Here is a 14,950-nt window from a genome sequence, read left to right as displayed (position 1 = left end):
TTGATGCTCAACCTGTTCAATGCCACTCTGCAATCTGCCCTACTGCTCTGATTCCAGTTAGAGGTCTGTATGTGATTGAGCCACGTCTTGAATGTCAGCATAGTTTAATAATTTGGTGTTGCTCTGTGCCTCCTTCATTAATCTATTAAACATTTTGCCACACAGTTGGAATGTAAACTGCTGATTTAGCATGAAAAAGAACTTGATTTGATCCAGATATCTTACCGTTGTTTAATTTAGGGTCGGATCATACCTATAACAGTTGCTGGGTAACGTTAATGATTTGGCCAGGGTGTCTCACAGGCATTATTCTGTGGAAAGGAGCATTTTTGGCATAATTTTTAGGAAAAAACAAGATCTCTCCTGGTATCAAACCAGGGGCATTATGATTATGTGTCTCAGACCACTCAGCCACGTGGACACCACAAGGAGCTACTTTTTTTTAATTTAAAAAAAGAGCTCTCCGCACATCTTCCAGCAGCGTGCAGCTGCATCAGGTGCTTTTCAGTACAAGGACAGTTTGCACTATTAAAGGCTGCAAATCTATCAGTGTGCTCCAGTCCTTTTTCCTCTGAGGAGAGAAAAATGTGGACACAATGTTTTTTTTAAACTGTAGAGCAAAATTAAATTGCAGGAAACTTACTGCTAAAATGTGGCATTCTGCGAAACAAATGATTCATCTTTACAACTCTGACTCCTCAAAAACACATTTTTGTCATTTTAAACAGATTTTCATAGTAAGCTACCCTCAGTAACTCACGGATCTCTCAAACAGAAACCTCCACATATTCCATCACCATTGCATATCCTTGAATTAATCCTGACTTCTCACTTATGTGATATTTGAGGCTGCCATTGATTTTTCCACAACTGAGACATTACTTCTGTGATTTAGCTTATTTGGCTGATAATACCCTTTTATTAAAAGCCAGACGCATAACACAGTCTTAACTCTTAACACGAGAAAGAAGAAATCCTTTGATGGAGATTTATGCCGATATCTATGTGATGCTGCTGCCTTATTTATGCCTATAGATGATGTTAATTTGAGTGTGAATGGAGCAGCTACAGTGTTTGCAAAGCATGGATCGATCTGAACTCCATTCAGAAAACTTTTTACATATCGGCATCATGATGTAGTTATTTTGGCTTTATTATAAGCTAAAATAAAAACATCAGCTGTATTTTCATACAGCTTTAAGGTCTGTGGTTGTCGTCTGGGAAGTGCAGTAAATCAGCAGATTGACCAAAAACCACCAGAGAAGAGTTGATAATGTATCTCTCAGTGTTTACAGAGAAGTGTCAGTATGACCTGTGCAGGAGGACTGAGCCGTCATGGTGGTATTGTCCAGGTGGGGACTAATCGGTGTTGCTCGCTGGTTGTTTGGTGTGAACACATCATAGGGAATACAAATCCATCAATGGACATACACCTCCCTACCTAAAGGAACTGATCATACCGTAAACATCCACCCACACAACTTGCTCCTCCGGGCCCCCACTGCTAACCTCTGCAGCATGGGGGATCAATCCGTCTGCTCTGCTGCAACACACTTGTGAAACAGCTTTCCTAACTCTCTGAGGGCAGCACAGACCCCAGACTCTTTTAAAAAAGGCCCAAAAAACTTTTTTTTTATTCTAGAAAGCTTTTTCATCTCAACTCACAACTACTATATTAGTAACAGAGTAGCACTTTGAGTTTCACAATGGATGACAAGTGTGGTACAAATGAAATGTATTATTTAATATGCGTAATGTAAAGTTATGTAAATATGTGTTCCTGCTCACACTTCTAAATGTTTTGTATGTTTTTCTCACCTTGCAGGCCCCTATTAGTTTTCAAATGATTCATGTATGTATAAATAATCTACTTGCAAAAACATGAAGCTTTGTTGAGACACATCAGCCATTACAGTGAACCTCTATTCTGCTTTAGTGTTTATGAAAATTGTGTTAACATAATGCAAAAAAAAAGTGATTGGATGGACTTAAAAAAACTAGTAAAGTATCAAGCAGAAGGTTGTGTTTTCTAAAGCATCACATTGAATTTCCCGCCATCTTCAAGAGCATCATTAACACACCCAAATGAAAGTCAGGAGGTGGTGTGTAGGATGACTTACTCACCATGGATGGGGTTGTGTCCCACTGCCAGGGGGATTGGCCTCTCAGGTTGGGACTGGACGTGCGTCTGTGTGTGCGTGGTGTGTGTGTGGTAGTATTTGGGTTTTATAACATACTGCTGGCTCTGGCCTGGGTGCATGGGCACGGGCCGGATCCTGGAGGGAAAGAAGAAAACAATGGTAACACAAACTTCTTAAAATATGAAACATGTTGGATAAATGTTTGATATGTATACACTAAAGGTATAAACGAGCCTTCGGTATTATTCACTATCAATATTCTCATCACTCTTTGGCTAAGAAGACCAATTGTACAGTCTCCAAAAAACTGCGTTCCTTTAAATCTGTCGTCTAAATGTCACAGCAGGTGTTTTCCTTTGACAGCTGATGGAAACCAGCTGCTGTCACAGCAGTGACTGGGGTGTAGCCAGAGGTGCTTGAAACTTTCAGCCCATAGAGAGTAGCGCAGCAGTATCTTTCTGCCCTCTGTGATTCACTGTGGGTTTAGCCTTTGAAATACATGATTCTTTACCAGCACCAATCTGATTTTAATGATTTTCTATTTTCATAGAAGAAACATATTCTGATCAGTGTGTGAAATCACTGCTCTTCCTTCGATATGCTCAAATGACATCACTCTGACACACAAATTCTTCTAGTTCCTCAACAATGGTGTCATCTTCCCTCTTTTCCTCTTACCACTCCCTTCACTTCTTATCAGTCTGAGTCTATACAGGACCAGACTACTGGGATTAAAACCTCACCAACATCTTCAGTGATGTTTATGAATGCTGCAAAGGTACACAGACATAAAGTAAGAGGGCAGGCATTTATCAACTTTCCACTACTGACAAAAGAAATGAAATATTGTGCCAGTAACACAAAAATAAGAGAAGCAAAGATGAGACCAAGTCGCAGTTTTTTTTAGAAATTACAACACAAATCATAGTACAGTACATTTAAAAGCGTAATGATCAGGTCCACTTGAGTGACAAGTCTTGAACTTCGCCTGAAGTTGCTTTAGAGTTAGAGGTTGCATAAGGTACTTGGCAAAAGTATGGTCTAAAGAATGTGGACGCCCCTGTGGGACCTCTGCAATCTGTATGTTATTCTGATTCAGTCACATTGTGTTCCTGATGTAAATCTAAGGGGAACATTTGAAACATTACTGTTAGCCATGCTAGCTGCAAAGCTCTATGAATGGTAACGTCAGTCTGTCTGTCCACCACTTTGGACCAACTTTAACATTTCAACAACTTTTGGATGGATTTCTATGAACATCAGTACAGACATTCATGTTCCCCTCAGGATGAATGAACATCGTTGGCGCATCCATCGGGAGCAATTTGGGGTTCAGTATCTTGCCCAAAGACACATGGACATGTGGACCGGAGGAGCCGGGAATCAGACAGCCAATCTTCCGATTAGTGGACAACCGCTCTACTATTTCGTTCACTCGGGTAATCATCTAACTTTTCAACTAGCACCATCATCAGGTCAAAATGACAATTTATCCAATACTTTGGTTCAAACGAATGACATCCTATTAGCATCACCTGTACTTTCTGTTTAGTGCTAATTAATAAATGCTGGCATACTAACATGCTAAACTAAGATGGCGAACATCGTCAACATTACATTTGCTTAATGTCAGCATTTAATTCTCACAGAGATGCTAACATGATGTAGACTAGTCTTGTTTATTTCATCTTGCAGTGGGTAGAATCTCACAGATACTCTAGTCAGATAGTCTACTGTTTGGGTGGAATGATTAAATGTTTGCCTGACTGAAACAAACACCTATGCAGTAACTAATGTACACCCAGGAAAGAAGAAGAGCAGTGTGTAGTTTGTGGATTTAAATGTTGGAGTCAACACTTAATCATTTTCAGGCTTGTAGTCATTGGCTGGAGAAGGGGAATCTTAGTGCTACATCATTCAATTACATTTGAGACAATAGTAATGTTCTTTCAACTTTGTGACAACAGTTTTCGTTTGTCCCTTTCCTGTTTCAACAATGACAACACCCCTGCACATAGCCAGGTCCATTTGCAAATGCTTCTGTCAGTTTGGTGTGGAAGAACTGGCTTGCACAGAGCCTTGACCCCTTACCCCTTCCAAAACCTTCAGGATGAACTCGAACACCAATTTAGAACCAGAAGAGTGGAGCCTGTTAGCTTATTAATGGCAACGAGCCCATGTGGGTAGAACGTTTGTGCGTTCACATACTTTGATTGGATATCCAAACATTCATGGACATGTAGTGCATTTTTAACAAAAAATTTGACCATGATGTTCATCATATATGCAAGTCAGGGATTGTACTGGGCCACCCACCAACCCTCTTCTCTGCGTGATTCCTTTGTGTAAAGACTTGTATAACACCATATGTCTCTGAGGCCCTTTGAGCAAACTGTCGTTGTACCCCAACACTGGAACTAAAACTATGCAACGCATTAAAAAAAAAAGAAAGAGGGAATGTTTTTACAATCAGACTCTCACTTTTACCATACCTTCAAATAAAATGCTTACTTGAGAGTGGACAATGAAAGGCTACTATACATATGTTAAGAGCTCTTTCTGACTCTACAGCGTTCCAAGCCGAAAAAGCTGTGGGTGACCATGCATTTCTGGTTAACATTATTAGCATCTTCCGAGTCATGTGGAGCAAGACATGATTCATTCGATGACGTTAAAATATATTTCCATTATATTCTAAATAAAAATCACAAACAGAAAGATTACACACCCAATTAAAAAAAAAAAACAATATCACAAAATGTGGCCTTAAATTGACACAACTAAAGTCACAGGTTACTTCCCATATGTCTCATCCAACTCTTGTTACTCACACCTGAGCTAAGTACCAGGGTTTGACATTAACATCAGCTCCACTAAAACAAGATGCAACTTAATTCAGTATTTAACCTTTTCTAAAAGATTTTTTTGTGAAACTTGTACTGTTCAATTTCTGTTGAGACTGATTCAGAGAGGTGTTGACTCAACTCTGAAGTCATTCTTGGCTGTAGTTAGTAGTGTTGCACTGAGCCAACAGGATAACCCTGATACTGCTCACTTTAAACGAGAATAGCAGTGAGCAAAGGTTGCACTATGATAGCAGAGGGTATTCCTATGATCTAACTCTCCGGTCTGCTGCTGCTTCCTGAGGCAGTGAGTCATCCAGTGTTACTGCGTTTTCAACTGCAGCACAAAATGTGGCCTGAGACGATTCTGCCATGTTACAGCTAGGGCTGGGACGATCCGCGATCAAATCGTATATTGGCGATTGGAGGGTTGCCAGGCGATTTGCAGTTTATCAAGGCGATTTTGGAAAAAAACTAAAGACGGCGCTCTACTGTTTATTAAGAGATGTTTCTGGAGGAAATACATGACTGTTAGAGAAGCCCCGTTTACAAACAGACCTACAATCTACTTTCTCTCTTCTCTTCTCTTCTCTTCTATCAGTGCAGGGTACACTGTCAGCCAGTCCTGTGCTGACAGTGATGGGGCGCATCTCTTTGAACCGTGCCTGTGCCTGTGCCTGTGCCTGTGCCTGTGCCTGTGCCTGTGCCTGTGCCTGTGCCTGTGCCTGTGCACATTAGTGTGCAAAATGTTGTTGTGTTGTTTCGCAATCTAGTATAAGGACAATAAAGCTTCTAATCTAATCTAAGCAGTGTATTAGTGCATATTTTGAATATGACTGAAACAAACAGATGGAGAATAGAGAAGTGGGTTGTGATGGAAAAGTGAGTGGTTTAAGAAGTTTTGATGAATATTTTGGATACTTTTTTACAACCATGAAAACCCAACTGGAATGTACTTCAACTGCCATAAATCCAAAATATCTACAGCCACTGTTCTTCGTCAAGTAGGAAATAAACTTTTAATAGCCATTTAGAGGTCATATCCTTACAGATATTATATTTTTGAGGCTGATACCAGTATGGATAGAAGGTTTTTTTTTATTTTTTATCAGATAACATTACATTGGTTGATATTGTTTTGCAATGAATCTTTTAATTTGGTCATTAAAGAACTGTGACCAAGATATGTATGGAAAGAAGCATTTAACAGTTTTTTGAATAAAACCTTTTTGATTAAAAATATACATTTTATTACTGAAAATTAAACCTGTCTGCGCCGTCTGGTGGACAAACTATGTAATGGCAGAACTGTTTGTAAACTAAACATACCTTTGACCTTTCTGTCCTGCAATATCTTTGATTTATCGTCCAACACGTACTCTGGTACCAATATAGCTATATGTGTATATATAGTGGCGTTATTCCCAGCCGTACGATTCATCGTGTCTCACCCCTCGCCAGAGAGGGGGGCTTTTTGCCCCACCCTTAATTGTGGCCACTCAGAACGATATCAACTTTTGTCTTCAGACTTGGTTGAACAAAACTGGTTTGTTTCAAGCATGCCTGCCTTGAGTCTTATTGTTGTAATTATGCAAAATGCAAGAGTTACTAGCAACAGATATTTGGAGGAAAATTTGCTCATCACTTTTGGGATGGAGGAGAAGCTGAAATCACAAACACTAACAGAAATGAATGTCAACAGTTAAAGTTTAACACTTTGCTTGTATTGAGATATTGCCAGATGGTACTGTTTGTGTATTCATTAGCTAAAATAGCCCCCAATTCTTGGCATGGGCTTGTGGTAAAAATAAAAGTCAGCATTAATATATATCTATCTGTTCTCATTACTGTTTGGTCAGCTGCTGATGACTGGAACCATCAGGCATCCTCTACATCCTCTAATATTAAAAGTAATGGTGTGAATACTCGTGGTCTGTTTGGAGATAAACAGTGTTTCACATCCTTCATCTTCTCAGTTAAGTCAAATAAACGTTGCACAGTCGGCCCTGTTTACTGCACACTGAATGCCAGAGCTTCACTCAGCCAAACAGGGCTTGTGATCTGAATTGTGATCATGCAGTCTGACATTAGTGGAGATAAGCAGCTTATCTCAACTTAGTTACAGAGATCAATTCCTCACAGACAGATAGAGGGGAACGCTGTTCACATGAATGTAGGGGACTCTCTTGTGTTAACAATGTATGAATATTGGAATAATAATGACTCCACTATGTGTCTATCGATTAAATCAGGGGAATCTATTTGTGTAAGCGATGTATTATATAGTCTTACTGTGCCCGTGTATGACCCCGGCCTGTTGCCTCGTGTCTCGGGTCTGTGGGTCAATATGTTTCATACCTGAAGGGACTGAAATCCTGAGTCGACGTGTTACTAGCTCTGACCAGCTGGTGCATCCTCATCATCACCATCGCAGGAGAAAAAAACTGTTTAAATTTGGATTAGGTCTAATTATCACAGTGGGTCCCTGTTTGAAAACCAATTTAGGCATGTTCAATTATTCTGTGAATGGGGCTTGGGTTGGGGGTGAATGGAGAAAGTTTGAGCAACACAATAATGTGGCAGTCTTTAAATTGTATACAGACATTCTAGGTCCCCAGTGTTTGAAAGCTAATAACTGTGGTGGATCCCCTGACAACCAGAGCCACCATGAGGTAGACATTTTTGGTTTGACCGAAATATCTTGAACAACTCATACACTGATTGACATGAATATTGGTACAGATATATCATGGTCCCCAGAGGATGACTTTGGACTGACTATCCATCTTGCACCTCCAACAAGTTTCAACTTACACATACAGTTACATTTCTCTCATGGATTGTGTTATTGTGTTAATATGTTTCTTGGTTCCCAGATGATCTCCTTGGATCAATGACATTTTTAGTTTATTGAAATGTCAACTTCTAAATCTTAATCATGACATTATGCACAAACATTCATGTTCCCCACAGAATAAAATGTGATTGTTTAACTTTTCATCATCAGGTCAAACTTTCACTCTATTACATGCATTTACGACCAAATACCCGAAAAGCTGATGAGATTGTCATCAGCCTCGGCTAAGTGTGAACTTGAACATTTCCTGCTAAATATCTGTATGTTAAAAGTCAATGTGACTTAAACTAATTGGTATATCATGGCAATCTTTAGATTCTGTTATTGCTTCCAAGTGTAGAAGATCCACTAAGAGAAAGTTACTCATATTGAAGATTTGACACTGATGGAAAAATGATATGGCCATCCCCAAAGTTGTCAAATGAAGGCATACAAGGAGAATGCAGGGCCACAGAAAGGAGATGATAAACACAGAGGAAAAAACATTTGTCAACTGGACATATTTCCTTCCCATTCACATGATAGCCCCCCTGCCACAGTATAAATAAACAGAAAATGATAGCCTTGTAAATATCTCCTCGATGATCCTGTTATGTCTTAAATAGCTCTTCTGTTTAGGTTATGCAACTATGTATAGGGTATGTGAATATCCATGATACACAGTGATGTGTTCACATGTATTATTGTGTGCAGGAGATGTTCACTTTTACTATACAGTCATACAAGCATCCTCTAATTAAACTTTATGGACACTCATTAACGTTCAACATAAACATGTCTGTGTGCATGTGTGTTTACACACGTGCAAGTACAGTATGTACTCATAAGCATCTACTGTTATATGGGGGTGAGGAGTGGTAGAATCTATATTCAGACAGGCAAAGGAAGCATAGGAAGGGGGGGGGGGGGGTTACTGGCTTCCTCTAATGATCCACCGTAAAAAAAAAATGAAAGAGCTCATTAAACGTGTAAACCAACAAATCTATAGCCTCAAAGAATGAACCCTCTGTTATTATTTGCAGTGCATAAACACAACAACAAAAAAGTTGAACATTCCATCACATGGGATTTTGTTTATAGCACATTTATTTTGAATTTTGGAACATTTTTGTTTTGAACATTTAAGCTGTAAGGTTCTGACCCCCAAATACTGCTGGAGAAATGTATTTTCGAGTTTCATTCCGTTTACTTTTGTGCACATCCACAAGGACAGTCGTGCACACTCACGAGCACACGGGTGACACAACAAGAGTACACCAGCAAAAGGCAGGGAAAGAGACGAATGCTGGCAATGTATGTAAACAATATAGGTTTCATATTTTTCAAAATAGGGGCATTTCAAATGAACATTATCTGTCTGTTAAGCTAAATGCTCCAAACATTCACCAGATGGTTAGTTACTAGCTTTGTCTGTCTGTCATTTGGTGATGAACAGATGAACAGGAGTACAGTGCTTTCCTGCTGAAAACTGATACCAAATTACAAGCACCAAAAAACAGTTATAGCATGTAACTCCCCCTAAAACCATATATGTTTTTACCTTTCTGTTTATGAAATTAAAGTAACAAGATACAATATATTAATTTGTCCTCATTTCACTCCCACAATTAGCCTTAAATGGATGCAGGCACACCCTTAACCAGCCATTTTGATACCAATATGTTGCCTGTTCCAGCAGTCTGTAGATGTGATGATGAAATAATCAGGATAGAAGAAGTGAAGTTAGACTGACTCACTAGTGAGGTTCACCTACACTGTGCTAGCACGATAAAACCCTAGATACCAAGGAATTGTTTCGAGCCATCCTCCCTCTCCTTATTCTTCAAAGAACATCTAAATGAAAGGTACTGTTATAAGAGTAGCGTAGCTGCCTTAAGGAATAGGGAAGTGCATGATATGTATGAGTAGTGAGCATATGGTTGAGCAAGTGGCAGAAAAGAGACGTTGAATGCGAGTGGAGCAGAAGAAAAGTTTAGCAATTTTAGTACATTCAATCCGGCAGTAAATGTACAGTACGCTACAGTGTGTCAGTTAATAAATGCTGCAGCTTCTCAAGACCAAGGATAGTCGTGTCTGCCTCCGACAAATGCTGGAAAAGTGAAGGGAGTTAGCCCTGAAGTTAGGAACAATGGATTAGCCTAACCTGACCAGGCTCACTTAAGGTGGACTGACCTTTAAGACCCTGAAGCAGGTGATATCTGATCAACACATCACAAATGGAATAGTAGTGTCTGGCGCTCATATTGAAACCAACTTCACAGGATGTGTCACAGTTAAGGACCAAATATTAAAAGTGAAATAAAATGATACCTCAGATGTCGAGTTAAAAATGTGTTTAAAAAGTTAAGAATTCATATGTAGCGTGGCACTGTTCCTTTATAATACGAGGTGTAGATAAAAAAAAACCTAAAATACAATACCTGATGAGAATCACTGTCTTTTGCTGCACTGACATAATTACAGTTACATTTGATCTTGTGTTATACCTTGGGACTAGATGGTGTTATAAAAAGTACTAGAGGGCGCCATTTACCAATCACACTACATACTCATCAAAGCTGTCACTTCTCTCCATCTCTGTCAATCTTATCCCTCTTCCTTTCTACCTCCTCCACATGTTCTGTCTGTGTCTCGTACCTGCACTGAATTTTCATCCAGTATTTTATGACGTCATCTGGTTTTTATATCAAATTGTAGGAGGAACATTTTTTTTTGGGGGGGGGGGGGGGGGGGGGGGGGGGGGGGGTACAATGGGGTTGTGTCCAGTTTGACATTGTTATCAGTGTTGCAGAATAGTTTGCAATATTAAGGTTTCTTGACATGTTACATTATAGCACAACAGTAAGGGATTTCAGTGCTGGTTGTACAGTATGTGAAAAGTAGTTATGGTACCAGATTAACAACTACTTCTACAGAAGCTTGGTCATAAATGTGGAAACAACAAAGAGTTTCAAACCTGAGCAATGAGACAGAGAGAATAGTAACGGCAAGAGAAAGGTTATAAACATAAGATCTCCTTCCAGTCTCAACAAAATATCTGGCATGGCTACGTGCATTGGCAATGACCGCGCCATGAAATGAAAAAAAGTAAGAGAGGAGCTTGGAGGGTATCCAAGGAATGGTTACAAGAGCCTGCTAGTCTTAAATATCAGAGAGGAGATTTTACTCATTTCTACATAAACAGATCGGTGAGTCAGGGTTGAGGGAGTGAGGTGTGTGTATATATGTGTGTGTATAAAGGGGGCTGAATCTGTTCAGTCTCGGCCTTCACTGCTCTGGCCGCAATCACAATCCACCGCCGACCTCTACACTCTGGCTGTCCAAGTCTTCTTCCCCACGAGAGCTGACATACTCTGGTCTACCGTAATGAACCCACTGAACCTCACCAGAGCCTTCTCATGTATTAGCAATACTGCAGCTGATGGCAGGCAGACTGCAGGGAGGGAAAGGAGGAATATCTCTGCACTGTATACCAGTGCTCTGTTCCGGGTAACTGGCTGTTTGACTGGTTGACTGAAGTTTGTCTCTTTATTAATCTGCACGTTACACATTTGATTGAGGTCATTGCTAGATGCACCACAATGTGCCAGGATCTGTATGATTTGATTTCAGAAACCTGAACTTCAAAATTGAATTTGATTTGAATTAGTGTGTTGGGTTTTGAAAAGTCTCTCGTCAGCTTCTGTTGTGAAGTTGCAGTCATTTATCCTTTCATTCATCTATTTTTGGGAGAGTATGTGGTTCTGGGTTGCACTGACAGCAGGCTAAGTAAGGCAGCCTGTCACTCTCCCTGGCCATGTCCTCTAGCTCTTCCTGGGGGATCCAGAGGCATTCCCAGGCCAGATGGAATACATAATCCCTACAGTTTGTTCTTAGTCTGCCCCGGGGTCTCGTTCCAGTTGGGCATCCGCAGAAAACCTCTAAAAAGGGATGTGTCCAGGAGGCATCCTGATTGGCCAAACCCAGTACAACTGGCTCCTTGCAAATGAAAGCACAGCGGTTCTAATCCGAGTTCTTACTAGATGTCTCCTCATCCTGTCTCTAAAGCTGAGCTCAGACACCCAGTGAAGGAAACTCATTTCAGCCGCTTGTATCCATGAACTAATTCTTTCTGTCATTACACAAAGCTAAACACCACAGGTGAGAGTTGGCGCATAGACTGATAAACTGTTAAGTTGAGAGGTTCACCTTCAGGCTCCTCTACTCTTTCAACTCTACAGTCCGCTACAATGGCTGCATTACTGCCAACGCTGCACCAATCAGTCCATGGATCTCTCTAATCATTTTGTTTCAATCTTTGGCAATAGTTTCACTAACAACTCTGCTTGGACTGCTCTGCTTGGACTGTGTGAACTAGTATTGTGTGGAATAGTTATACAGTTTGCTAGAAAGCTACCGCAGCAATCCTGGACATCTGAACAGGTTTCTGCTTTTTACTTGTGGCAAAGGAAACTTACATCTGGAGAAAATTTGGTGTAATATATCTGCTGGAGAGGAAATGTTTCAGAAGATTTGGCAGCCAATCCACCAGCTAATGACTGAATGTTAACTTTGCTACTGGCCACTGTTTATGAACTGCTTGATTTACTACATGTCAGCAATGTGTGGCATTGTATCTTGTGTGTTCACTATTGTTCAATTTTACTTAAACTGTTGACTTTGAATCTTCATGTCAAAATTAATTTTGTCAAATTGAAATTTAGAAAAAAGGCATATTAAATCAATTTAAATTGATGTATACATATTTAAAATTCTGATTTACCAAATGTACAAGCTGGCACAGATATTTGCCAACACAATACACTCTGTACACAACATTTTTTCCCCCCATATCAACCAATGAATCTTACTGCGTCACAATGCACAGAACAGCTAATCTGAGGGGTTGTCCAGGGTCACAACTGACACCCCTGTACAAATAATGGGCCCTCTCTATCTGCAATTCTAGATTAAACTGCAAATATATGTTTTTTTTCCCTTGTGGGAAATAGCATTGGGTTACTTTGAGTGGTATTCTGGGTTTTTTTTGCAAGTGTAACACCTTTGAGGGTTAACGCTGCCATACTTTCAGCTGCAACATTTGATCCTTGCAGCTGAACCACAGTGACAGCCATTACAATAGCATTAACCTGTCACCAATGATTTATGGGCTGGACTGCAGTGATGGGGAAGCACTCTGCATCAGATTCTAGTCTTATAAGCACACATAAACCAAATGGGAATTGCAGCACTGATATCTCAATGTAATTGGTCATCTTTCTGCTGACACAAAAAAAACACTTGGACATTTGTATTCGCCCTTTTGTTCATTATTTCTTCTTCTTCAAATACTGGCCATATCTTGCATGGTTTAATCGCTTGACATAAATTAATAAAAATAAATGATAATGGTTTCAAAAAGGTACCACAGTAAAACCATTATGCCACAGTTTATTGTTAATTGCAAAAAAACTGGGGCATTACCAATGTTATAAGGGGTCTATTCTGATAAGCAGGTTGACTAAGTTATCTGGATAACTTTACTGAGTAAATTCCATAAAACATATGTAAATAGTCATCGTGATGTCACCCATTGGGTTGTGGATTGCCGTTTTGAAGCCTTTCGTGATTTGACTGTCGCCATCTTGGATTTGACGATTACCATCCTTGATTTTTGTAGCCAGAAGTGATCATATTTGGACAAGAGGGTGGAGCTGATCCTAGCACTAGGTGCCAGCTTGGTTGGTACATTTGCAGTCTATGGCTAACAGTGATAGTGATAATGATAATGATAATGATAATTTCCCCAAGCTGAAAATAGGCTTAAAACCATTCAAACTAAATGTTCTTACCAGAAAAACTGAAAGTTGAGGGTCTTTTTCTACAACCAAACTATATGTACAACCAAAACGTTCCAATTAACTGTCATGAACTCAAAAACACTGAAATAGTGGCAACTATTTCTATACTGAATCTGGGGTTACGCCATGGGTACATTATGTTATCAAAATTGTCATTGTGGTAGTGACTTGTCAATCACAAGGTAGAAATCACCAAAAGCATAAGCTGCTTCATTGTCTATTTAACTTTAACAAAGGGACCTTAACTTACAAAGCTAGCGCTTGAGCTAGGTAATAAATCAAGTGAGAAGTATTTTCTCATAGACTTCTATTTAATCAGACTTCTTTTTGCAACTGTGTGGTCAATCCCAAAACCAGAGGTTGTATAAGATTACCTAGTAAACAGAAACAGTATCATTAAAATACCTAAAAAAGACCTGCTGTATGTCTGTTTACCAGGTTTACAAGGACATCTGACAGTTGAGATAATTGTATTTCTTGAGTGTCACAAACAAAGGTTAAAGTAATGTAATGGGGTGGATTTACCAAAACTAAATGGCCTCCTGAGAAAAACATCAGCATCAGCCATTTGTTCAAATGCCTAAATATAACCTACGTTAATGTTTAACAGACAAGCGACCTCTAGTGGCCATGTGAATTATGACTCTAATCTGTCATGTAGCATAATTGATGATGACTGAGCAACAATACCTTAATAGCAGAATATTTGGGTTACATTGATGGGCAAATAAAGCTTTTACATCAGGGACCTGCTCGTTTGCCGTTTTCAACACTTTCCTTTTACTATGAAGGTGATCTTACCATAGTCTGAATCAAGTAGTTTTTATGCATAAACTTAACCAAACCTTTAACATGGCAGTGGCAGATCAGAAAACATTCTCAAGTATTATTCATGATCTTATATAAAAGTTATTTGTGGCTTGTTTTTGTAATGGTTTTGGAAGGCACTGTCAAATGAAGTCATCGTAAGGGCGTGAGATCAGAAAACCCTAATATTAGTCATCCAAACATGTCGCACTTTTAACATGTTTTTTTATGTGTTTTTATTTATCATATGATTTTAAGTATTGTTTTTTTAGATGATTTTTTTTATTTATTACTACACTGGTCCTGGGAGACACTTTTCGTTCTTCCACGTTTTCTTAACATGTTTTGAATGACAAAACAAAGAATCTGAATCTGAATCTAATGACAAACAACTTACTTGGATGGATAGATGGATATCAGTTTAATAATGTATCTAATTACCTGTTTGTGTTTCTTGTACAG

At 39.3% G+C, this 14,950-nt stretch overlaps 1 protein-coding gene across 1 annotated transcript in view; it reads right to left on the bottom strand.

Annotated features, from left to right (window-relative positions):
- ltbp1 (latent transforming growth factor beta binding protein 1) overlaps positions 1–14,950 on the bottom strand; it is a 137,180-nt gene that overhangs the window by 91,728 nt on the left and 30,502 nt on the right. The window contains exons 4-5 of the mRNA XM_062429856.1: positions 2,125–2,276; positions 1,882–1,887 (exon numbers count right to left, since the gene is read on the bottom strand). Coding sequence (XP_062285840.1) covers positions 1,882–1,887; positions 2,125–2,276 — 158 coding nt within the window. The remainder of the gene's footprint in view (positions 1–1,881; positions 1,888–2,124; positions 2,277–14,950) is intronic.

The sequence above is a fragment of the Scomber scombrus genome, chromosome 12, assembly GCF_963691925.1.
Source record: "Scomber scombrus chromosome 12, fScoSco1.1, whole genome shotgun sequence".
Lineage (NCBI taxonomy): Eukaryota > Metazoa > Chordata > Actinopteri > Scombriformes > Scombridae > Scomber > Scomber scombrus.
This window is presented reverse-complemented; position numbering and strand designations above follow the sequence as displayed.